This window comes from Hippocampus guttulatus, chromosome 8 (genome assembly GCF_054856545.1).
Source record: "Hippocampus guttulatus isolate MCC_2025c chromosome 8, RoL_Hgut_1.0, whole genome shotgun sequence".
NCBI classification, from domain to species: Eukaryota; Metazoa; Chordata; class Actinopteri; order Syngnathiformes; family Syngnathidae; genus Hippocampus; species Hippocampus guttulatus.
Window position 1 is genome coordinate 17,071,905 of NC_141268.1, and position 23,419 is coordinate 17,095,323.

A 23,419-nucleotide genomic window follows, 5' to 3' on the forward strand; every position below is an offset into this window, starting at 1 on the left:
GTTAACGTGTAAACGGCTAATGATTTGTTTGGGATTTTATTGGATTCGGATGTCTGCGCCCATCATACTATTTGAGCGAGTGTAATCACAGAGCACCAAGCTGCCAGAGACATCATCATCTAAACCCACAAAGTATCTCGAACTCAAGACCTGGCAGACTAAAATAGCCCAGTTCATATCAGCGTGCCTCACGCTTCCTCTGTTCCTACTGCCAGCAAGCACTTCCCCGTCAGGCCATATAAGATGATGTAACATTGTGCTTGTTGCAGTGAAATAGCCTCGTAAATCACCTCCAATTACCTCAGAGTCACTTTTCTATACCGGTGGAATTGTGTGAATATGAGCGGTGATTAAGGCGAAGCTACGTTCTATTATCTGGCAGTGGACATGAATAGGATACATTCTAGCGCAGGTTTACATAGCATATACTTCACGTGTCTGTCACACACACGTATACACACACATCGGGTGGCCCTCTTTGCCGCCTTTGCCAGGAGCTTTTTATGTGTCGTCATAGAAACCCAAACGGAGCAGCAATGGTATTTGAGAGTCCAAATTGCTTTAGTCTCTCACAGCAGGTGGCAGCTGAGATGCAAATCATTTGGTCATTTTTTTTGGACGGATGCAGGATGCTCGGTTCTATACAACCACACGAGTGTTTTCTTGACACAATATGAATTTTGGATAAGTCACCTGAGACAACAATGTCGCAATCGGTAATTGTTATTTGTGACCAGGAAGGTCTGTCGGAAGTATTGAAACAATATTCATTCACACACAGGATATTTTGTAAGCATACACACCCATTTTTCATGTCGTGACAGGAGTTGCAATGTTTTGCTTCTCAACCGAGAAATCAAGGTTTGATAAGCATTTGAGATAACTGGACAAGGAAACAAGTGCAAGGAAGTTTCTCCAATGAAATATCACATGTGAAAATCTGACATTTTTGCCCTAACGACAAAAGGGGAAGCAGTCAAAGTAGAGTATGTAACAAGTGAATGTGTACAATGTCCCTCAAACTCACGGCTGTGGTGTCCTTAAGCAAGGCGTGCCATTTGTTTGTTCGTGCGGATGCAGCACAGATTGTTCTTTCTTTCTATTTATTTATTTGAATCTTTTCATTGGCAACTCGTTCTAGAGATATGACTACAAATGCAGTTCCAAAGTAATATATATCACACACTGATTGTTTAGCCCTGTTTTAATTTGTTTGTTTTTCCATCCCAAAAGGCTTTGCGCCGGTTGGGGGCAAAGTGCTTGAAAAAAAATATTCTGCAATGTCATACAACACTTTACAGTCACATCATCTGATGATGTCATCACTCTACTTCTGCTTTTCCCGATGCCACTGCTTTAGAAAAAAAAAAGCAAGTTGGTTCACTTTTTCGTGTGTAAGTTCTTAGAATCCACTGACAGTTGCGAGACAGGAAACCCAGAAAAAGAGGAACCGACATCCAACAGAGGACTTTTTCTGAAATTGAACTGTCACATTTTTAACTTTTATTTTGAAATCTGTTGAACTCTATTTCAATGGTATCTTAAAACAAACAAACAAAAAAAATTAGTTATAAAAAGTGTTGTTGGATAAGAGTAGACAGCAGACTACAATCAATACCTAGAGCAAACCGAAAATGGAATATGTTTCAAAATGCAGGAAAGAAGAGGAGAGACACATGCGGGCACCATAAGAGAATTAATCACGTCTTGTGTCACATGACCTTTGGGCCGTGGGTGGAGTCACGTTGCTTGCAATCAGGGAAAACTTGAGGTCAGAAGATCCACAATAGCAAGTCCAACATATACAACATGCAACACACATCCTTGTTGCGGGTGGTCAAAGAGAGTGACTGTACTCACTGGTTTCCCATTCCTGTGATGAGCATGGACAGAAGAGACAAACACACATAGACAATAACAAGAACACTATGACGCGTGCCCTGTTTGACTGTAGACATAATTACGCACTTTACATCACAAATATACAAAGCAAATATTAAAAAGCCAACTTGCGCGGATGTCTCTTTAACCAAGTACAAATGTTGATCCAGGCGCACCTGAATTACTTTGCATATCTCGACAAACTATTATGGCACATCACCAAACTGCAAGGGAGTCTGCTGCCAAGTTTCAAGCATACCTTAGTTCTAACGAGTTGCTTCTTGGAAGATACACTTCACTGGAAGTTAAATAGCTGTTTTAAAGTTTCCAAGAGGTTAACATCCTCATTCAGCGTCTCGGTGAGTTCAGACCCTTCATTACATCTCTACATGTTTTGACATCTCGGCTCAAATGTTCCATACTGTATGTATAATGGGAAAGACATCAAAAGCCATGTTGAGGTTATGAATGTCAAGCACGGTGAAGATTTACAGACAGTGTTGAAAAACAGTCCAACATTTAGCCTGATAACAGAAATGTTTCACACGGCTGCGCAATAATCTGGATGTACATACAAGTTTACGCAAACAAAAATCGCAGTACAATCGCAGCTTTCTGATTTTGCGTGTTACAAACTACTTGGTCAGCTTTTTGGCTAGCCAAATTTTGATTTAAGTGCGAGGTTCAGATTCGCCGCCCCTCAAGGAAAGTGAAGAACAAAAGGAAAAGCACAGTCATCAATGCTCTTTCATCCATTTATTGAATGGGACAGTCAAAGACAAATGTGAAAATGAAAACACTCGCAAGGAGTATGAGAAAGCATGGAGATGTTAACAGCGAACCGACCACAAAGTAAACTGTCAACCAGACTGACTCCATCTTCATGAGGTCACTCACTAGGCCATGCCCCTTAAAGGCATACACACACACACACACACACACACACACACAGTGTACACTATAGTGTGTGTGTGTGTGTGTGTGTGTGTGTGTGTGTGTGTGTGTGTATACATTTATTTGGGGAGCTAGAACATTCATAAATATGTGAACAGCAGGCATCAAACAATCTGAATCAATATATTTTATTTTTTAGTCAACTCATTGGGATGTACAGCTATGGGGTGGGGGGGGGGTGCACATGAACGAACGAGGGTTGGGGGTGGTCTCAGAGTGGCCACTATATTGCACAGATACGCTACCGCCATTGTCAAGATTCTAGTGTGCAATCGTGCGTGATATTTGAAAGGAATGGAAGGAACCGCTTTAGCCACGATTTAAGCCGGCTGTGACCACTACCACTGCGGCGCAGCCCTCGCTCTCAGATCCACTGGCCTGCATTCATCTGCTAAATTACCAACATCGGCTCTCACCCACCTCCACAGGAGTGTTACGCCACATACTGCACATGATTTATGCTGGTCAAGATAATAGAGCCAGAGATGTGTGGTGTGCTTTTTCTTTTGCTATTTGCCAACTGTTATTCATTCATTATCTCATCATACCACAAAAACCTCACGTTTGCTCACAAGAGCTCAATTCAGCCAGTGTCAAAGGATTAACCAAGTGCACTTGGCTGTTTTCTTCTTTGGTGTTGTTGAAAAAAAACAACAACAACAACAGTTCCAAAAATAATGTGTCATTAATGGGAGTTTGAATAGAGAAGAGTTTACACCGGAAGTTACATGAAAAAATAAAAATCACATTAAAAGCAGAAAGACTTCCTCCAACGTGTGAATTCCAATCAGTGAGGTTGACTAGCAAGCCACTTAGCTGCCTAAAAACACCTCGTGTAGGCGTCGCGACTTGTTACCAAAGAATGTTTTCAAGATTAACAGTACATCAGTAGTTCACTTCCTTTTACACTTGTCTGGTTAGTTAAAACATTACGTGGATGCGAGTAAAGGGGTTATAGGGGTGAAAGTTAGCATGGATTGATCCACTTTACATGACAGCGGATCTGGGTCAACTTTTAAGATTCCACACTAATCTTCTCTACTGTAGTTAAATGCTATAGCAGCATTCTTGATTTTATTGGAGATTACTCTCTCATAAAGGCATTGAATTGTTGTTCCAAATCTGTTCTGTAATAACCACTTGACTTGGACTAATCGCATGATGCTGAAAATTAAGTATTTGATTCTGACATTTTTATTGTACTATTACTTGAGTGGTTTACGACACCTACATTGAAATGTAAACAGTGATATTTCGGTTTCTGTTCTGCAAAAATAAATATATAAATAAAAAATAAGGAGAAAAAAAACAACCTAATGCAGCAACAACGTCGTATCGGGTAGCCGAGGTCATTACGGTGCAAAATATTCACCAAATATTTACTTTATAACAGTGGCAAACATGAAATGGTTCAGTGCAAACACACAAGTACTGGCATGGATTTCCTGTTTGTTCGCTTGTCACTCTTGTCAACAGCGCAGCGCCAGTGGTCTCTACATGTCAAATTCTTGCGCCGCTTATCCAAAATGCAAATCTGCTTTATGATAAAGATTGATTGATAAATGATCAATTGATAAAATAAGCGCATGAGGGGAAGAAGGGGGTAGGAAGGTGTGGGAGATCGGGAGGAAAGTAAAATAAAGGATACTTGAGGTCGTGTTTAAGTAATAGCAGTAGAATAAACACGCCGGGTCATGTTCACGGCGAAACCATAATCATCAGAATTCAGGGTTAATACAGCTACTAACAGAATGGAATGTGTGCGAGGGCGACTTGCAAAACCCAGTGCAACAGTCCATTCGTTTAATCCAAATATTAAAAAGAAACCAACACAAGGCTCAATCGAGAATAAATGTCAAGAAATGAACACGTGACATTTTCGCAGCCCACAAGAGTCTAAAAGTATCGGCGGTAGTCCTTCCTACCTGCGACGTGACAGCGAGAGGGGTCCGGTGTACGAGCTCAGCGCGCGTCTATCCACCAGCCGCCGCCTCGCCCACCGCTTACCTCTCGCAGCCAAAGGGCGGAGCTACTCACGAGGAGGTGGCGATAATTACGCGCCAATCTGCGGTGGATCTGAGACACACCACCTGTTATTTTTATGATGCCAGCCAGGTGGAACGTGAGATAGAAAGTAGTCTCCATGGCATGTTTTGTGTCGTATTTCGATTGAAAAAATGTCTTCATTTTTTTCCTAGCTCATCATTGGAAAAAACGTTTTAATGGTTGCTATTAAGTTTGACCTACAGAAGCTTGCAGAATAGGGATTTTTTTACCTTGCTTTGTCATTTATAGGTATGACGTTTCAGAATAAAATCCACCCGTTTCTGCACCAACACATTATTATTATTATTGGCCTTGGCTTGTCAGAGTAGAATCAACTTTTTTCTGCACAACACCTAATTCATTATTATTATTATTATTGTTATTGTTGTGTTTTTTTGTTATTTTATTTTTATTATGAAAATATTATGTGTTACAGAAAATACCAAGGGCAGATTTATTATCGTTGCAAAAAATCTGGAAGTTTACTTGCAACACTGGTTTAAAAAAATGTAGGAAAAAATTGGTGACCTCATGCTGTACCTCGCAGGGGTTTAGAAATTAAACCTCAGGATCTCAGAACTTTTATAATGATAAATTTATACATAACTTAAATCAGCACCACTAACAATTTTTGCACAAACGATACATAACTTAAATCAGCACCACTAACAATTTTTGCACAAACGCTTTGGTTCTCATAGGCTCTCATCATGCATGTGGATAGTGATGAGCCATCAGGACCAGCACGGCCTTCTTTTCCGCTGACCTAAAACAATCAGAAGCACTTACCTTCATTTACAACCTAAATTTGAATGGTTGCCCCATGAAATTGCATTTGCAAACCAATTGCCAGCAGTCTATTTTTTTTATTTTGTAGGATGCCTCTTGGGCGCACAGCTTTCAGCAGTGTACAATGTGCATGTTAGAATTTATTTGTTTTGTTTATTGTGTCCATCAGATTCCAGCCACTGTCTGCTGCCATCTCAATCTAATCTCCGCAGGAACTTTGAGAGTCAGTAATGTTGTTAGATGCAGCATAATTTATTAGTCATGGGATTCTTTATTGAACCAATCAGAGTGCAAATTCCTCCTCAAACTGGGCCGTGCCTATTTCATTCTATTTCATTATTATAGAGTTCCAATAATGCATTATTTATTCTTATATATTTGATTCATTATATCATTATTATATTTTCAGTGTCATTGTACTTTTTAGTGTATTGGAAATTAAAACACCTTTTTTTAAAAGTAGAACGTTATATGTAAATATAAAAAACAACTGCATCTGAACATAGCATATTTTACCGAGAACTGTTTAACTATGAATACGGGTAAATTAACTAATCTGAGTATTTTCTTTTTTTTCTCATGATTTGTTTTGGGGGGAAAAGCTTTGTCTACTCGTTCTTCCTTTTATATCTGTTGTCTAATTGATATATACTTGCCTATTTGTTATTCTGTTTGTCTGTTATATATGTCACGTTGTTGTCATTGAAGTATCCATAGCATAGTCACAATTTTCTATTTGTTATTCTATTTGTCTGTTATGTATGTCACGTTTTTGTCATTGAAGTATCCATCGAATAGTCACACTTTTAATTACGGTATTGAGTAGAACACATCAAACTGTTAAAACTGTGAAAAGTTGTGCGGAACAAATTACCGGTAACTCTTGCAGGCTGCCACCTACTGCCTTTAAAAAAAAATAGGTGGCGAGCTGCGTATTTTTCGGTCGATAGGTGGCAGTAGCTTCTATAATAGGGCTTTGTGGAACTAATTTCTTCGGTCGCCTGCTGCCAGTTGCCTAGTGACTCCACTGATGGCTTCCTGCTTTTCAAAATCTCATCTCCCCCTTAACGCTAGTGTCCAACTTTTACAGAACACATTTCATGATTTTTTTGTCGCCTTTCCAGCTGCCTCATGGGTCGCATAAACAAATATCCCCTCGGAGCGAATGTTGAGTAACTTCTGTGTCGTCCGGCGCGGTTATGAAGAGCCTTGAAGAAAGATGGATAAATATATTTTTATCAGGGTGGTTGGGAAAGGGAGCTACGGGGAGGTGAACCTTGTGAAGCACAGAACAGACCGAAAACAGGTGAGATGCGCAGGATTTTAGCAACAACAACAACTAAAAAGACTCTTTGGGTACAGCTAGCGTAGTGTAGCAGCTAACCTTGAAGTGCTAAGTTTGTCTACGTGCAATTCGATAAAGCTGTGGAGTGAACTGATCCTATTCATATTACTTAAATTTGTTTCAAACCTTTACATCAGGGGTCAAACTCATTTTGTCGCGGGGTTTCCCATATAAATCTATAGTTGTCTCAGATTACATGCACACAACAAATCAATGCATGACTAGTTTTGATATCGAGAGCTGTAAGCTGTTTAAATGCTACATTTATTTTAAAAGAGGGGATTGGAAACAACGAAATGCTTGCAATATCTCAACGTTTTTGAAAGGCAATTTGCATTTTTGGTATTTATTTAAATAATGTCAAAATATTGTACTTTCCCCCCATTTCCTACCCTGTAGTATGTCATCAAGAAACTCAATTTAACCACCTCCTCAAAACGGGAACGTCGGGCTGCAGAACAGGAGGCGCAGCTTCTGTCCCAGCTGCGGCATCCCAACATTGTAACATACAGGGAATCCTGGGAAGGAACTGACCTCCAACTATACATAGTGATGGGCTTCTGTGAAGGCGGCGATCTCTACCATAGACTCAAACAGCAAAAGGGAGAGCTGCTACCAGAGAGGCAGGTCGTGGAGTGGTTTGTTCAGATTGCCATGGCACTCCAGGTATGTTGCATATACATGTGAAGGCAAATCATGAACACAAGCAGTCCTGGAGTCACTTTTTATGTTCACTTTCAGTACCTTCATGAAAGGAACATTCTCCATCGGGATCTTAAAACGCAGAATATATTTTTGACAAAGACCAACATAATCAAAGTTGGGGACCTCGGCATCGCACGAGTATTGGAGAACCAGAATGATATGGCCAGCACGCTTATCGGGACCCCTTACTACATGAGCCCAGAGCTCTTCTCTAATAAACCCTACAATCACAAGGTACCTTTATCTCATCTTACTGTTTTCTACTGGGAGGCTTGATGATTGTATTTACTTTTCCAGTCAGATGTCTGGGCCCTGGGTTGCTGTGTGTATGAAATGTCGACACTAAAACACGCCTTCAATGCCAAGGATATGAACTCACTGGTTTATCGCATTGTGGAAGGAAGGGTAGGTTTTAATTTTTTTCATGTCTAATATGTGGATAAGGAGATGCCAGGCTTCTACTTTTAAGCATCAACTGTAGCACAGGTCCTTATTACCTATAAATCAGCAGTGATGTATAACCGTTTAATTGCCGGTACTGTTTTTTTTGCTCTCAGCTACCACAGATGCCAAGTAAGTACGACCCCCAGCTCGGAGAGTTAATCAAGAGCATGTTGTGTAAAAGGCCGGAAGACAGACCAGATGTCAGACTTATCTTACGGCAACCTTACATCAAGCGACAAATTGCCATGTTCCTAGAGGCTACCAAGGAGTAAGTTAGAAAGACAAACTGGGTTGCAGTCCCATTTGTTTGTTCAGTTTTGCTTCATCACTGTACTCAAACCGTTTTTCTAACGACAAATTGATCAGAACCTCTTCCCGTTGTGTTGCTCCTTCATCCATTTCTGTTTTTGTTGCTTAGAAAAACTGCTAAGTCAAGAAAGAAAGTTGCTGGTGGCAGAAGTGACATCAGAAGCAATGATGTAGCCGGTGTGGCGCAGCCTCAGCCAAAATCTGAGCGACAACCTCCAAGTCCTCAGCCGGAGTCAATTCCCAGGTTGAAACAGGTTGGTGAAGGTTTAATTGTAGAATTATGCTAGATGAAGGAGAAAAAAAAAGTATGAAGGCACACCACCTAACCAATTTATCTGATTTGTAATCTTTATCTTTCATCATGCCCAGACATCATTTTCTGGAATAGTTTGGAGACGAACAGCATTTTCCCTTGCAGCATGAGGTCATAAAGTCATGTTTGTATGAGTCGATCGTGCGTCATGACCTCAAACATTTAAACCTCTTTGAAATAGAGCAAATGACTCAATATCATCACAAGGTGCCTTTAATAATCTCTTGACTTCTCCATGACAGGGAAGACTTGTTAAACTTGAGGTCAAACAACGACACACCAAACTCTATGCGTCGATATTTATTCTCCAACTGTCCACTGTTTCAGCCTCCCCTGGAGAAAGACAAAATGCTAGATATAACGTCACCGAAAACATGAGAGGGTTTCGGAAAGAGGGAGTAAAGTGTTGAATATTTTAAAATATACTACGATTAAAAAAGCGGAATGTACAATATCGGAATGACCTATTTTTACTGGGATGTGTTAAAAGTTTATTCGGAAGACTTCAGAGTTTCAACTATTGCTAGATTTTCTGAGTGATTCGGATGAGGACACAAAAAAAAGACAAGTGATACTGACCCAGGACTACACACGTGCATGTAATGGTTTGGTGCCATCATGCATTTATTCATAAAACAATAAGTGTGGCTACATAATCCTATCATTACCACGGAAACCAATGAATAGCTTTATCAGTAAGATGCAGTAAATCGCCAAGCATATGTTGACTTTGAAGAACATTTTACAAATATTTTAGACAGAAAACAATCTTTATGTAGATCATTTTGGGGTAATTCTATTTACGTTTATTCATTCAACAGAAAGAGAAATCACAACTCCCCCAAAATCACAATGGTTCCACAGACTGTAACCCGGTTCAGACAACTCCACCGCCCAGGCAATCTTCACCCGATGTTCTCAAAAGCAGCATCACATCCATGGCAACCATCAGCAAAATCCACGTTGACGTATATCCGCAGGAGGATGCAGATGCCATAAAGAGGCCATCAGAGGCACCCCAGTTAGCTGCGGCATGCAATCAGGATGAGAAAAAGCAGCCCTCTGACCCTCGTACGCATGTTAAGCCACCACTAAAGCCTGCATCAGTAGCTGGCAAAAGGGTAGGAGATGACAGAAAAGTATCAAACGGCTTTCGTACATTTCGGGACACCTTTTCCGTCGTTGAGAAAAAGGTGGCAGCTAATGATGACAGAGAGGACACACTGGAGCTCCTGAAAGAAGCGAACATGCTGGAACCAAAACTCGAAGTGGAGCGCGTAACCGATTTTGAGAAGAGATCGGCACCCCAAATCTCCTTGGAAAGCGTGGAGGCAAATATGAAGCGTAAAAATGATTCGGCAAAACTTGTCAACGGAGCTTCAACACGCCAAGCAGACATACAAGTAAGTTCAGTTCTCTATAGAGATGTCTGTTGGTTGTTTGTAGGAGGGCCCTCATGTGTTTTGTCACCTTTTTAGGATGATTTGGAATCGACTGAAAAGCTGCTTGAAGCATTGCCTCCAGCAGTTGTAAGAAAATTCTCATTCTTTCAGCTCTCATCACTGTTTGAGGAACAATGGCATCATTTTAAGGGGACATGGTTTCAGTGATTAAAGACAAAATGAGCAAGATCAATTTTTGGCACCATTGTGACGTACATTGATTACACGTTACACGATTCAAGTTGCTTAGTGGTTGCTACACTCATGAAAACCCCGGATTGTCTTGCAACACCAGATAAACACCAGACATGACAGATTAATTCATTGATTTTTTTTTCATTGTGGCTTGGGACTTTAAAAGATGTTCATGCTGGAAAGTGTTAACTAATTGTTTCTGTTAAGGAACCTCCTGAACAAGAGTTGCCCTTACAAAACAACACACAGAATGTAAGCAGTGCTCGGGTTCTCCCAGCTCAAGAACCCGCTGTCTCGCTTGAGTACAGCGGGAGGGACGCAAGACAGACCGATGGTGATCAGCAAAAGGTAAAGTGGTCGATGAATTCCTGTCTGGAAAGTGCGATTAAAAATACTTTAACAAGGATTATACGGTATGTGTCATTTAGACGATAACTCGCAGACCTCTGCCTCCACGTCCTGTCCAACCGTCGTTCGAACCCAGGAAGAGAAGCACGGAGAGCAAGAAATTAAATCAGAATGAAACATCTAAATCATGTGGAGATCATGTGGATCTGCCAAAGGTACAATGTTTTACTCATTTTCTTACCCGGGCCTTGACAAGGAGAATTTTTACACAAATAGTCGCCCCACAGTTCTGAGATTGGGCGTTTGAATTCGGGCTCTGTCCTTCCTGTGTGTAGTTTCTCCCTGTGCTTGGGTGAGCTTTCTCCGGGTACTCTGGCTTCCTCCCACATTCCAAAAACTTTGGGTCACATAAAACTCTGAATTGTCTTTGGGTGTAAATGTGAAGGTCATTTTTTTTTTCCCATATGCGCCCCGCACCAGTCCACGGTGTAGCTCCAGCTCACTCGCAAGCCTCGTGATAGCAAGTGATAGAGAAGATGGATGGGTGAATAATAATAATAAGCTGATAATAAACTTAAATGTTAACTTTCAGGCTCGTCCTCTATCTGCCAGAGAGAGAAGACGACTGAGGCACTCGAAAGACATTGCCTGCCAATCAGGTACAGTACTAATATCTTTTAAGTCCTCCTTTTAATGAGTGCAATCACATTTGGGAGCATTTTCATTTACCAAATGCTGATCACTCAGGTGCCGAAAGATCATCTCATGATGTCACCGTTTCCGAGGCCCAACTCTGCAACACTCCAGTTTCCAACTCTGTTTCAGACTTTATTACTCAGACCAATAAGGTATGACTCACACTTGAGGTTCCTTGTTACTGTGAGGACATTTCTAAAACCATACATCACAAGTGTTAAAACCATGACGTGATTGATTAAAGCGGGGAAAGGACGAACTTGAACCCAGCTCTTCCACAAGCTCCACAGAGCATGCGGAGGGAGATGGTATGGAAAGGTGAGGCAGTAAATTAACCCCATTGCCTTTTTTTTTAAGTACAACGTTCACGTTTTTGGACGCATTTTAAAGCACTGTGTTTTGCAGAAGAGCCGAATCCAAAGACATGCAAGATTTAGTCCACATGATGACCCAAACTTTGAGGATGGTTGGTGGAAACGAGGTGGACAAACATGGATTTGGCTCTACGTTGTTGCCAGAATTCAAATTTAACAGGAAGTACAGGGACACCTTGGTGCTCCATGGCAGGGCTCGACAGGAATCAGAGAACTTGTCACTGGGTGAAATCCCCATAGGTCGGATATTTACAGTCAAAATGTGCCATGGTCACCATTGTGGTGTGCTTAACAATATTTTCCATTTGTAAAGGCTCCAAGTCTGGTCCAGCCAAGATCAGGAGGGCCATCGAGCTCCTGAGAACTGATGTGGTGAAGGGCCTGGGAGTCAAGCTCTTGGACAAAGTCCTGGAAATCATGGAGAAGGAGGAGGATGACGATAAGCGAGAAGTATGTTCTGAGAAATTCTCCAAATAATTCAAGCGCACTTTGGCTCCATGATTCTTTTTCCAGTGTGTAAAGTCAAAAACTAATCTAAAGGATTATGATGAAATGTGTCAAGAGGACAAAAACACAACTGGTACTCATTCCTTTGTCTCTCATTGCAGTTGTGCCTTCGTCAGCAGATGGGTGATGACAAGTATCATGCTTACGCTGTGATGGTGAGGCAACTGAAATTCTTTGAGGAGGTCGCGTTTGAGGTTTAGAAAAAGAACTGACCTCAGAGCTTTCACCAATGAGGCAAGTGCCATGACAAGTGCCACTTCCTATCAACAGAAAGATTCTCATTTATACTTCTTGCGTCCATTTTTGCATCGACACCATGCAAAACAATGACATGTAAATAACCTAATATTATTATTATTTATAGCCTTATGTTGCAGTTTAGTATTTTTCACAATGTCTATGCAAACATCTTCAATTACCAGTACGTTGAAAGGACTTCACGTAACTTGCTGTAATCAAGTACTTAGTTTAATTTATGTGAGCCAGAGTATCATTAATAGAATGACTTCTTTTCATTTGTCTTATACACAATGTGGACGCATTGTATCATAGATATTGACAATAAAATTATTTCTGATAGATTTGTCCCTTAACGATTCTGACTTTTCCCCTCATGTTTATAGTAGTACTTTAATACAGACCAGCACATGGCTTCCGAGTGCCTGAACACGTGCCTTTTTGCATGCCCCAAAAATATTTACTCTGTCTCGTTTGTTTTATTGTTGATTTTAAGGAAGTGAAGGCATACTCTTCCACTGGAATAGCTATTTAGAAATATCTGATCTGCCTGTACCAAATAATCCCATAGTTATTATCCATCTGCACCATAAAACAGTAAACCATCAAAGCATCAATGAACACCGGGTGATGAACTTATTCCTTTAACATGTAATCAAGCCCATGCCATAATGCTGCCTCTAAATTTAACTCCATGTGGTGAGGATTTCTGTTCAGCAGTGACAACATGTCGACCACACACAATTTTATTGGACACGTATTTCAGTGTAACACGTGGGTTGTGAGATAAATCAAAAAAACATTTCCAATGTACAATGATGTAACAATAGAAAGATGATTAGGAGTTATTTATGCTTCTTTTTCTTTTGACTCTCCTGAGGCTTTTGACTGGCATCTGCACTGGTCTCTGGTATTACAGGCTGCCAAGGCAAGGGATTCCTTCTGTACATTGGCCATGGGGGCAGGGTCACCTTAAAAAAAGAAATGAGATATTAGCGTATGCAAATTTTGAACATCACCAGCGTGTAATTGGAAGTAGCCTAAAAACTCACAATGCATGAGACAACAAATCCAGTCAAGACTATGTATACAGTCCATCCAAATTGTTGAATGATGAGACCATACACAAATCCAACCACCTAAGGCACAAACAAACCGCATAAGGTGAGAACTGGAATGCTCGGTTGATCTAGTTCTGTTCATGTAGTTGCATAGTTACCGCAGAGATGATGATTATCCCTTGGAAAATCTGTTCAGCCAATTTCTGGCCTTTATAATCCTATAACAAATAAAAGGAATCAACATCACTGTTTGCCCAACCCCTTCAACAGTAACACAGATGGTCAATCCCTACTCGGTATAAGCGCTCGAACAATATTAGGATCTTCGTAAACATTCCTGTAACTAAGCAATTTGACAAACAGGAGCCAGACCGACCAACGACATCTACTTATTACTGCATAACATCTTCATCTGATGAGGTTGGTCGTAGTTATGAAGACGAGCATGAATCTTGGCTAGCAGTACAAGCAGCATCACTGGGTGGGTTCGCAAACACAACCAGGCAAGCAAGCTCAGACTTGATCTTACTCTGACACAATAGCATAAACTTGATAAAATTTACCATGTGCGTGGGTATTGAGTTAAATATTGACAGCATATTTCTTCTTTGATCCGAGCAACCTGAGCAATAGTAATTTCCGGCCAGAAATGATACGTCACATTAAGAAGGACCCATTTCTTCTTCATCTACATTTCTGGCGGTTGACAAGCAGCGTAATGTTGCATTTCCCCCATCTACTGGTTAGGAGTGTGGATCATCAAATATACCCACACTAATATTAAATAAATTAATAAACTCTCTCGTATCTTCTATTTCTGCTTATTCACAGTTATCGCATGTGCCTAATAGTAACACTAATATTAAATAAATGAATAAACTCATATTTCTTCGACTATTTCTGCTTCATCACAGTTATCACATCTACTGACACTAATATTAAATAAATGAATAAAATGTCTTTCGTATTCCTTCTACTATTCTACTTGTTCACAGTTGTCGCATCTACCACTTGTATGCTTTGCGTGCTGTTAAACCCACAATGTCCAAACCATAAACTCGATATCACTGTTTCAAATTGTTTCAAATATTCTCATTGCGCCAACCTTCGTTTGTATTCTATACATACCAACCCTTGATTAATGAAAAAAAAAAAGAGAGATATGAATCTCTCCAAAGTTATATTTTACGGTCGGAAAAGAAAAACGTATGCGTTGGCCGGGAATCGAACCCGGGTCAACTGCTTGGAAGGCAGCTATGCTCACCACTATACCACCAACGCTTGTAAACACCAGCAATCCATAATACTATATAGTTAAGGCTTTTTTCTCTGAGGTTTTTCGTACACGTTTATTTCAAAAGTGGCACTGAGGCCGATGGGCCTCCATAAACCAATTTTGATATGAAGAACATTTACATTAACACATAATGGGTTCGAAAAGTAATGAAGAAAAATAATATTGACGCACAGTGTTACATGGGCTAGGTAAATCATCGCTAGCAAATCTTAGCGTTATTACAATCAATTGACATAAATGGCCATAATACACAATTATGAAAACTACTGATATTTTACTTAAATTTTGTTTCTGTGGCAATGTGTAACGATCTAGCCACTTTTCATTTATAAACAGGCACGCTGTGGACAACTATTTGTCGTGCGATTGCAGACGTTAAGTGTTGCGTTGGCATATTGGTCCTCATGAGACTGTTTTAACTTTATAATGAATGTTTTAGGCTGGACTCGGGCGGATGAATGTGGTCAAACTTGAAAATGTTTTTATTTTGCCGCGTCGTAGAAGTGCATTCGCCTACCACTAATTCAACAAGGGCGTCTCTGTGTGCACAACAACATTGATCGTAATTCGACGGAGTAACGGAAAAGGAAAAGGCGATGAGGAAAGGTTCGTGCAGTCGTGTAAAATATTTGTTTCTGGCAATCATGTATTTTATCCTAATTTGAAAGTAATCGCTTTATTCAAAATGTGTGGTCTTGATTATATCTTCCAGTTAACGTGGTGATCCTTGTGCTACTTGCTGTGGCTTTCCTGATCATAATTCAACGGAATCTCCTGAGCCTCAGTGACTTTTTACACAAAGAAATACCACGTAAGTGTTTTTCAGCCAATTGCATTTATTCCACAGCTTTCTTCTTAATGTCTACTCTGCGGAAATGTCATACAGCAGTGGAGAAATTTCATTCAGCAGTGGAAAAACTGTCGTTCGTTATACTGAATTGCCTAACCGGTGAGAACAAAGATCATACTAGTTGATGGACCTTAAAGTGCATATCAAGGAAATAAATATGAAATAAATGCTCAATACTTTTCCATACACTAGCCAAAGATGAAGTGAAAATCCCCGATATGCTCTCCTACAGATACTGGGGCCATTCTTCCCTTTGAGGCGGAATTGTCTCGAGTTCTTGGGGTGGATTTGGAGAGACAAGGGGATGAGATCCCTGTGGTCTTGACAGCTGCTGAGGAGAGGCTCGGTGCTGCCGTGGCCGCCATGCACAGCATCTACCAAAACACTAAAGCCAATGTTGTCTTCACAATTGTCACCATGAATGACACAGCCGATCACCTCAAGTAAGACTGTGCACTCTGTTTGTTTAAATAACTTGCTGACTAAAATACGGTGGGTAGGAAATGTCCGATATTGTCGTGCCAATCTTATCTTAAGGTATTATAACCAAAGCAGAAAGAAAAAAACGCAATTAGGTTTGAATGATCATCAAAGTGTGTTGACCTACAGGACTTGGTTGAGTGTGCCAAGGCTAAAAAGCATCAAATATAAGATGGTTCTTTTCAAGTCCGAGCTGCTGTTTGGCAAGATATCAAAAAATCCTCAGACGATCGACGCTGTAAAACCGGTGAGGTGACTTTTTGTACATTTACAGTACTGAGTATAATTGCCCTTAAGGTTACTGCATGGAAACTTTGTTCATCTGCTCTATTTTTCAGCTGACGTTTGCCAGATATTATCTGCCGTTGTACCTACCTGATGCGGAGAAAGCCATCTATTTGGATGATGATATTATTGTGCAAGGTAAAACACGCCATTGTGACCGTGTCAATATAATCCAAATCATGGGCTAATTTGCTTTACCAGAAAAAAAATCATTCTCTTTTGGTCTCAGGGGATATTAAAGAGCTTTATGAATCAAGTTTAAAACCCGGACATGCAGCTGCATTCTCCGATGACTGTGATTCTGCATCTGTGAAGGGTATTATTCGAGGGGCCGGAGCTCAGGTGAGAATCTCTTCCACTCACTGGGAATGAGGCCATTGTGTGCTGATGAAAAATGGGACATGGTTGCTTACTCTAGCTCAAGTGCCATCAATTCAAAAAAAGAAAATGTTTGGTGACAACTTGCGATATCTTTACTTAATTCAGATTCTTAAATCCCCAACAAGGAACTAGGCTGAAGTGAGGAGTTTTTTTTAAGACAAAAATAGAGGCCTGTGCCTTTACCCCAACTCTTTTCATGTTCATTAAGAATGCTTAAAAAACATGACTAATAGTTTTGTTTTGGGGGTTTTTTTCTCGTTTTTGTTCACAAGAATAACTATATAGGTTTCCTGGACTTTAAAAAAGAGGCCATTAAACAACTGGGCATGAGAGCCAACACATGCTCATTCAACCCGGGTGTCATCGTCGCCAACCTGACAGAGTGGAAGAACATGAATATCACTCGTCAACTGGAGCACTGGATGGAGCTCAACACACAGTCAGTCATTCACACTGCACAAGTGTGGCTCTCTTTCATGTTGCTTGAATTCGTCTGCATTGCTTTTCTTTTACCCAGGGACGACCTGTACAGCAAGACACTGGCCGAGAGCATCACCACCCCGCCACTTCTCATCGTGTTTTACAAGCGTCACTCTACGCTTGACCCCATGTGGCACGTGAGGCACCTCGGTAAGTACAATGAAGCCACTGAGTCTGTGACATAGTCGAAAGTCCTAAGTGACCACATACACACGGTGACAGTGTGACGTAGGTTCACCCATTTGTCAATTTTTTTTCATCGGTTGTCAAGTGAAATGGTCCAAATATTGGAAAACAGTCAAATGTTCTGATTGTAATGCTTATCTTTATTGTTGCAAGTATTAGGGGCCCAAAAAATATTGATTCATTACACATTCTTTAAATTTATCGGCCAATGAATGTTATTAGAAGTTTACTCTGACAAATACTGGTGTCAGCATTGGCCTGGAAAACAAAAATCAATTTTGGTCAGGCCCTACTGTAAATGTATAATAACTTTTATTTTTTTTTTTAAGGCACTACGGGCGCTGGAAACCGCTACTCGCCACAATTTATTAAAGCAGCTAAACTCCTTCACTGGAATGGACACTATAAGCCTTGGGGGAGGACGTCCGCCTTCACCCACGTGTGGGACAGGTGGTTTATTCCGGACCCGGTAGAAAAGTTTCTTCCTGTGCGGAGACACGCGGTGGACAAATGAAACTGAAAACATGTGAAACGTGGCAATCTGAGCAGGTCAAGTCTACCCAACCGGCAGGAACAACACCACCTCTCAGGACTGCAAGTATACCAGACGGAAAACTTTCCCTTAAGTAATTCTCAATAGTTTCAGTAACATTGAGAATTATTCCATTGTTGACTATTGCGAATCCCTTTGAAATCACAATCACACCATTTGAACGTTTTTTGTTTTATTGTTATAATGCAGTTTGCCACATTTCATAGGTATCACTTCTATAGGAAGCTAAAATGCTGAGTTACCTCAAAACTTGCCGTGTAGAAGTAGTGTATCAGTTACAGGACACAGTACTCCATGTTCGTTGTCAATTAACATGAGCAATCTTTGCCAGTTCATTTTCACAAGTTGTACATATTCCTCGTGCTACATAGTGACTCCAACACCTATTGTATGGAAATAGCGATTTCTCACGGCGAGATGTTAAAATGTGGTTGTTTTCCAAGGGTGCAATATGCAAACCACTAAATAACCCCTTGCAGATATTGGTTTTAATATTCCATTCCAGGCTGATACAAATGTATTTTATTTCGTCCATTAAACGCATTTTGTAAAAGTACTGCATCTATTTTGAGTTTTTGGTGACCAAAACCCACAATTTCGTTTTGTAGTGTGAAAGGGCTCCAGAAGGTGAAACAACTGAATAGCCTCATTAAATTCATTGGGCAGCAGATTGGAAGGAACTGGTTTATTAGATCAGTGGCATCTATATACAAAATGTTCATAGATACGACCAAAATGGATTGCATCATACAGGACAATGAGTATCCGAATCTGGTAGGTTGACAATATATACAATTTTTCGGACCGAGTCGTATCAATCATAAAAAGCTTTCAGATTTGCAGTGAGTGGATACGATGTTATGCATGTTTGTAAATGGAGGTCAGCACCTCCACCCGACTTTATGGACTCTGGCAAAAGTTCATTTAAAATAAGTGTTGAAGTCGTAGGCATCTTCTGTTTCCACTGCGGAGGAGCTGATTTCGATGGGCGCCATCTTGAACTGGATATGGGTTGTTTTTTCTGGAAAGACAATACCGTCCAGGTCTTTGGTGGGCGTTTGGTCACATGATGGTGAATGAAATCTCAGGAATTGGAAACAAACGTACCTTCGGGTGATACTTTCTCTGGTTCTTCTGCATTTGTTGCCGTCTGTTCAGGCTGAGGAAAAACAAAAAAAAAACCCGTAAAAGATGGAAGGATGAGCACAGTACTCTCATTAGAAGTTGGTTCACCAAGCAGGATCAGAGTTGGATTAGAAGTCTTCATGAGTGAATCCAGACTTGCGTTTCTGTCCTCATTTCCATGCTAAGGTGAGACCTCAGACTTCTAAAACAAAGTGGCACCATCAACAATGTGGAGTACCTCTTCTATGTTCTCCTCCTCCTCCTCCTCCTCTTCCTCTTCCTCCACCACGACCTCATCCTTTATGGATCCACCACCATTTCTTTCTTCGGCGAGGTCGCTGACCACCAGCTGACCTTTAGTGGGACCACTGGATGTAAAGGTAATGCTGCCAGCCGGGGTTGGGAATTTTACACCTTCAGAGAGGAAAAATTGCAACAACCACTTCGTCAACGATGACATTACACAGAACCGTCGCTCGAAACAGGCACTTTGTACGTCAGCCAAATCACGTACTGCTCAGAGTGTCCTCGTTGCCGATTTGCAGTTGCTTGGGATCCAGGGTGCTCCACATCTCTGCGATGACGCTATCTGTCACGTAGGCAGGGAGGCCGTGTTTGTCTGTGGGCTTGCAGTAGTAGCTAAGCTTGGCTCTGAGAGAAATCAAAACAAGGACACACCTGAGAATTGCACTACCATGCTCACACGACATTTTGTCAGCCTGGCGCAGTGTTTGAATCAGAGTTGGATTAACGGTCTTCATTGTGAAATCTGTGCCATATATTTTTGTCCTCATTTCCACACTATTGGACTGTGGCTCATCATCATGATCAAAAAACGGGTTCAAGAGCTCACCCGGTCCAATCATCCAGAAACACTGAAGCGGCCTGCACTGTATTCGGGCTTCCACCTTTTTGCAAGTAGCCACGCTTTTTGGCCAACAGGTTTAGAAACTCTGCGGCGTTTCTGTAGTCGGCGATATTGTACTGAAGTATGATCTGAAACAAGAACAAAAGGTCCGAGATGACTTTACATTGGCAGAATTGCATCCATATTCGTACACTGGAATCAAAGTACCTGCGTCTTGTTGCATTGTTTGAGCAGAGTGCTGACCGCCTCCTGCACGCTCTCCTGGCCGTCTTCCACTTGCAGGCTCCTCAAAGCCATGGTGGCTGCCGGGTTGGATGGACAGGCCAAGATTCCTGGACTATCTAACAGATTCACATTCTGTGAGATTTGCACCTCCTGCATGGATCTGACAGACAGAAAAACAACAAGGCTCAGGATGAAGGTTCCCAATTCGTATCAGAAATCACTTAATTAGCAATGTTTGTCAACACTGCTCAATAACTCACTTTGTGATGCCTCTCTTCGTACCAGTGATGCATGCAGGACTTCCCTTCAGATTATTGATTAGGCTGCTCTTCCCCACATTAGGAAAGCCTGGATGGAAATAATGGGTAAAAGTGCAATCGATGTATGAGATCACTTCGCATTTCCTGATTTATACCAGACATCACTGTCCCCAATTTTACTGAGAAATGCAAATTGAAGGTTTGTCATTTGCGTTTTAACCCACTTCAATGGCCACCAATTATACACAGGTTTTCACCATTTCACCCGGTCCCAAATAGCAGGTGTCCACTGTATTGTGAAACTTGAAATCCTTGTCAGGTGATTAAAATTCCCCGTGTGTGACAAAAAAAAAAAAAAAAAAGACGTGGGTACCCGCAGACACGAGCGTCTTACCAACTACGCCTACTCTGAGACGAGTGTGGCCATCCCTGTCGGCGGCGTAATGTGTGAGCAGCTCAGTCAGAAGAGTTCTTCCAAAGCAGGCGGCTCCTTTGGATTTGTTAAAGACTTGATTGGAGGCCTTGATCCTGCCTTTCCTCTTTTTCCCTTGCTGATTATGAGGCAATCACACATGGGAGGGTGGATCACATGAAGAAAATAACGTTAAAAAAAAAAAGTGAACGATCTCACTTCAAACATTTGTTCACAAACACACAAATTAAGCTCAGCGCAGAGCCGAGCTACGTCATTGAGTGGTTTGATCGTTAATGTCGGAGGTTGTAACCAGTTAGGAACAACACCACACGAGCTGTTCAACCTTCTCAGACCTCCATTGAAGTTCAACGCAAATGATTCTGCCGCACTCTAATAAATTATATATTTCTAAAATTTATTACATTAGGTCCCCATTCACTGCTTTTATTTGACAGTGCTGAAACGGACATCGTTGCTATTTTAAATCACCGCGGGATGCCGGATCACCAAAATATCGTCCAACCCGATTAGGCATGTTACATGTCTTGAAGGGACTACGCGTTTTAATGTATTATGCCCCCTACCGCTTTTTCCCGTTGAACTTGTGTTGACGCTTTGAAGGCCACAACTGGAAACTCCTGCTCTAACCTCTGAATCCACTGCTCCACATTTGCTCTTGGCACCAAGTCTAGGGCAGAATACAAACAGACCACTCAATTTCAGTGCCGATAATGTGAGCGCGCGCGCACACACACACAAAGCAATACCGTGAAGCGTCTTGCCCATGTACCTATTTTGTTTAAAACAAAAAGTAGTTTCTTGTTGCCTTCCTTCTGGAGCACCAGCTCCTCCAGCTGTGGACACCTGCATCCCAGTGGATCGCGCGCATCCAGCACTTCTATTATAACATCAGATGCATCGATGACCTGAAGAGTGGGAAATGATCCGATGAGTTCAATGAAAACCACTGGAAAAAACACTAATCAGGACTGTGTTGTTACCTTGTTTAATTCAGCACACTGAAACTTTTTAGATTTCCTTAATTCTGCATTCTTTCTTTCTGGATATTTCTTATCCTTCAATAAAGTGACACACACCCGTGAATTCACACCAAAAATATATATCTGAATCTAAATTTCATTGCTGTCTTTCGTTACCTCACGTGCTTTTTTGGCTTTGGGTTCTTTGTCTTTGCTTTCAGACTCCTTTTCCTTTTTCCTCTTCTTAGTGCGCTCTGCTTTCGCTGCTTGTTTTTGTCTCTCTTTTTCCTCTTCAATCTGAGATCACAGTGTGCGGTAAAATTAGGGAAAACTTTACAGGCTCTCCCACCTCTTCGATCATCATCACCGTCAAGCTAGAGTAGAGCTGTGGAAGAAAGCTAACCGCAGGCAAGCTCTTTCAGCATTTGACATCCCACTTTGTCCCTCGTACTTAGACAATTCATCACACTTGTAGATCTATTGAGGCAGAACTGCACTGGTTGACATTTGCATGTTAAAAATAATACTGACAAAATTCTACCAATTAGCATCTAGCACTTTGCAGTTTTGTCTCTCCAGTACAAAAAAGGAGCGCACTTGTATATTCATTGCGTGATCGAACGCCTTCCGATACGAACCTGAAGTCTCCTCTGCTCAGCCTCCCGCAAGACTTCCTCCTTAAACGGAGCACTACTTGGCACTCCTGGATCTTTCTTGGGTCGTTTGCCCACTCCTTTCTTCTTGGCCTCTTTTTTTAACTTTCTGTTGTGCTCTCGGACCTAAAAAAACAACAACACCTGCGTAAAACCTAGCAAACTGCGCGGGCACCCGAACTGGAAAAAAAATCATCTTACCTTCTTTTGTATTTTATACCGTTTAGCACATGACAATCTTTTACTCGCTTTCTTTAGCTCTGGGAAAACAAGAAAAAGACTTTAAGCAACCAGCAAGCGTGCGGTATTTGTTTATTTACTTGTACATTGAACATGACTAAAAATCTTGACTTACTTGGTCGTTTCATCTTGGACTAAAGTCGACCGTTCCAACGTGAAGCGCCAGACACCATATGCACTCGCACGTGTAGGCCTAGTCACATACGTCACTTCCGCCTTAATCACTGCAGAATTTCATTTTATCGCCATCTATCGATCAGGAGGTTCACGATGACTAAACACACTGTTCTCGTGACACGTGCGTGAATTGATAAAACAAAAATGAATTGCCCTATTCACACACTCACTTCCACTCTTTCGCACAATTAGTCTTCAACTAACCTATACATGGATGTTTTAGAGTAGGGGAGGAAGCCGAGCAGACACTTAAAAGAAATGAAGTGACTGAAAATCGAGGAGTGAAATATAAATGTCTGTTCAACATTGAAATAATTT

General features: G+C 41.1%; 5 protein-coding genes and 3 non-coding genes across 13 annotated transcripts in view; 2 read left to right on the forward strand and 6 right to left on the reverse strand.

Moving 5' to 3' along the window:
• The window catches only part of camk1b (calcium/calmodulin-dependent protein kinase Ib), a 28,410-nt gene extending 23,567 nt beyond the window's left edge, over window positions 1-4,843 (reverse strand). The window contains exons 1-3 of one of the 5 annotated variants that reach the window (XM_086118766.1): window positions 4,761-4,786; window positions 2,141-2,302; window positions 1,722-1,873 (exon numbers count right to left, since the gene is read on the reverse strand). In XM_086118766.1, the coding sequence (XP_085974892.1) occupies window positions 1,722-1,822 (101 nt within the window). In that variant the 5' untranslated portion in view covers window positions 1,823-1,873; window positions 2,141-2,302; window positions 4,761-4,786. Of the gene's footprint in view, window positions 1-1,721; window positions 1,874-2,140; window positions 2,303-4,760 lie in introns of those variants that run through there. The other 4 variants (XM_086118768.1, XM_086118765.1, XM_086118767.1 and 1 more) reach the window with 4 other exon arrangements.
• Window positions 1-12,927, forward strand: part of nek4 (NIMA-related kinase 4) — a 33,795-nt gene extending 20,868 nt beyond the window's left edge. Inside the window, exons 1-16 of one of the 2 annotated variants that reach the window (XM_086118762.1) lie at window positions 6,678-6,976; window positions 7,415-7,681; window positions 7,757-7,954; window positions 8,018-8,125; window positions 8,278-8,432; window positions 8,583-8,727; window positions 9,608-10,189; window positions 10,265-10,315; window positions 10,631-10,771; window positions 10,852-10,986; window positions 11,364-11,430; window positions 11,519-11,619; window positions 11,712-11,785; window positions 11,873-12,081; window positions 12,155-12,291; window positions 12,450-12,927. In XM_086118762.1, the coding sequence (XP_085974888.1) occupies window positions 6,890-6,976; window positions 7,415-7,681; window positions 7,757-7,954; window positions 8,018-8,125; window positions 8,278-8,432; window positions 8,583-8,727; window positions 9,608-10,189; window positions 10,265-10,315; window positions 10,631-10,771; window positions 10,852-10,986; window positions 11,364-11,430; window positions 11,519-11,619; window positions 11,712-11,785; window positions 11,873-12,081; window positions 12,155-12,291; window positions 12,450-12,548 (2,556 nt within the window). In that variant the 5' untranslated portion in view covers window positions 6,678-6,889 and the 3' untranslated portion in view covers window positions 12,549-12,927. Of the gene's footprint in view, window positions 1-6,677; window positions 6,977-7,414; window positions 7,682-7,756; window positions 7,955-8,017; window positions 8,126-8,277; window positions 8,433-8,582; window positions 8,728-9,607; window positions 10,190-10,264; window positions 10,316-10,630; window positions 10,772-10,851; window positions 10,987-11,363; window positions 11,431-11,518; window positions 11,620-11,711; window positions 11,786-11,872; window positions 12,082-12,154; window positions 12,292-12,449 lie in introns of those variants that run through there. The other variant, XM_086118763.1, reaches the window with a different exon arrangement.
• Window positions 12,928-13,315: 388 nt separating this feature from the next.
• spcs1 (signal peptidase complex subunit 1) lies at window positions 13,316-14,334 on the reverse strand. The gene is made up of 4 exons (XM_086118770.1): window positions 14,210-14,334; window positions 13,805-13,864; window positions 13,638-13,724; window positions 13,316-13,556 (listed from the first exon to the last, which is right to left on the reverse strand). Exons 1-4 carry the CDS (start codon window positions 14,243-14,245, stop codon window positions 13,431-13,433), a joined length of 309 nt encoding a protein of 102 aa, XP_085974896.1. The 5' UTR covers window positions 14,246-14,334; the 3' UTR covers window positions 13,316-13,430.
• A 521-nt stretch (window positions 14,335-14,855) lies between these two features.
• On the reverse strand, window positions 14,856-14,927 carry trnag-ucc (transfer RNA glycine (anticodon UCC)). The gene has a single exon. It is a non-coding gene; the product is annotated as a tRNA-Gly (tRNA).
• A 364-nt stretch (window positions 14,928-15,291) lies between these two features.
• On the forward strand, window positions 15,292-18,714 carry glt8d1 (glycosyltransferase 8 domain containing 1). The gene is made up of 9 exons (XM_086118365.1): window positions 15,292-15,549; window positions 15,656-15,754; window positions 16,026-16,236; window positions 16,403-16,520; window positions 16,612-16,696; window positions 16,788-16,900; window positions 17,212-17,378; window positions 17,457-17,569; window positions 17,935-18,714. Exons 1-9 carry the CDS (start codon window positions 15,540-15,542, stop codon window positions 18,117-18,119), a joined length of 1,101 nt encoding a protein of 366 aa, XP_085974491.1. The 5' UTR covers window positions 15,292-15,539; the 3' UTR covers window positions 18,120-18,714.
• Window positions 18,715-18,828: 114 nt separating this feature from the next.
• gnl3 (G protein nucleolar 3) lies at window positions 18,829-23,150 on the reverse strand. The gene is made up of 15 exons (XM_086118364.1): window positions 23,040-23,150; window positions 22,886-22,944; window positions 22,670-22,810; window positions 22,209-22,328; window positions 22,053-22,127; window positions 21,842-21,977; window positions 21,636-21,739; window positions 21,031-21,187; window positions 20,637-20,724; window positions 20,359-20,536; window positions 20,137-20,279; window positions 19,798-19,934; window positions 19,522-19,697; window positions 19,266-19,317; window positions 18,829-19,179 (listed from the first exon to the last, which is right to left on the reverse strand). Exons 1-15 carry the CDS (start codon window positions 23,050-23,052, stop codon window positions 19,079-19,081), a joined length of 1,680 nt encoding a protein of 559 aa, XP_085974490.1. The 5' UTR covers window positions 23,053-23,150; the 3' UTR covers window positions 18,829-19,078.
• Window positions 20,007-20,082, reverse strand: LOC147201523 (small nucleolar RNA SNORD19). Its single transcript, XR_015101712.1, has one exon. It is a non-coding gene; the product is annotated as a small nucleolar RNA SNORD19 (small nucleolar RNA).
• On the reverse strand, window positions 21,274-21,409 carry LOC147201524 (small nucleolar RNA SNORA47). Its single transcript, XR_015101709.1, has one exon. It is a non-coding gene; the product is annotated as a small nucleolar RNA SNORA47 (small nucleolar RNA).
• Window positions 23,151-23,419: the final 269 nt, after the last annotated feature.

Coding starts and splice junctions, on each gene's coding strand:
- gnl3 (XM_086118364.1), bottom strand. Junction 20,725..21,030: donor TCTCAGAGTAGGCGTAGTTG/GTAAGACGCTCG, acceptor ATTTCCATCCAG/GCTTTCCTAATGTGGGGAAG. Junction 19,180..19,265: donor AGAGAAAGTATCACCCGAAG/GTACGTTTGTTT, acceptor TTGTCTTTCCAG/AAAAAACAACCCATATCCAG.
- spcs1 (XM_086118770.1), bottom strand. CDS start 14,245: ATGCTGTCAATATTTAACTCAATACCCACGCACATG. Junction 13,865..14,209: donor ACTCAATACCCACGCACATG/GTAAATTTTATC, acceptor TATTTGTTATAG/GATTATAAAGGCCAGAAATT. Junction 13,725..13,804: donor GGATAATCATCATCTCTGCG/GTAACTATGCAA, acceptor TTTGTGCCTTAG/GTGGTTGGATTTGTGTATGG.
- glt8d1 (XM_086118365.1), top strand. Junction 16,697..16,787: donor TGATGATATTATTGTGCAAG/GTAAAACACGCC, acceptor TTTTGGTCTCAG/GGGATATTAAAGAGCTTTAT. Junction 17,379..17,456: donor TGGATGGAGCTCAACACACA/GTCAGTCATTCA, acceptor TCTTTTACCCAG/GGACGACCTGTACAGCAAGA.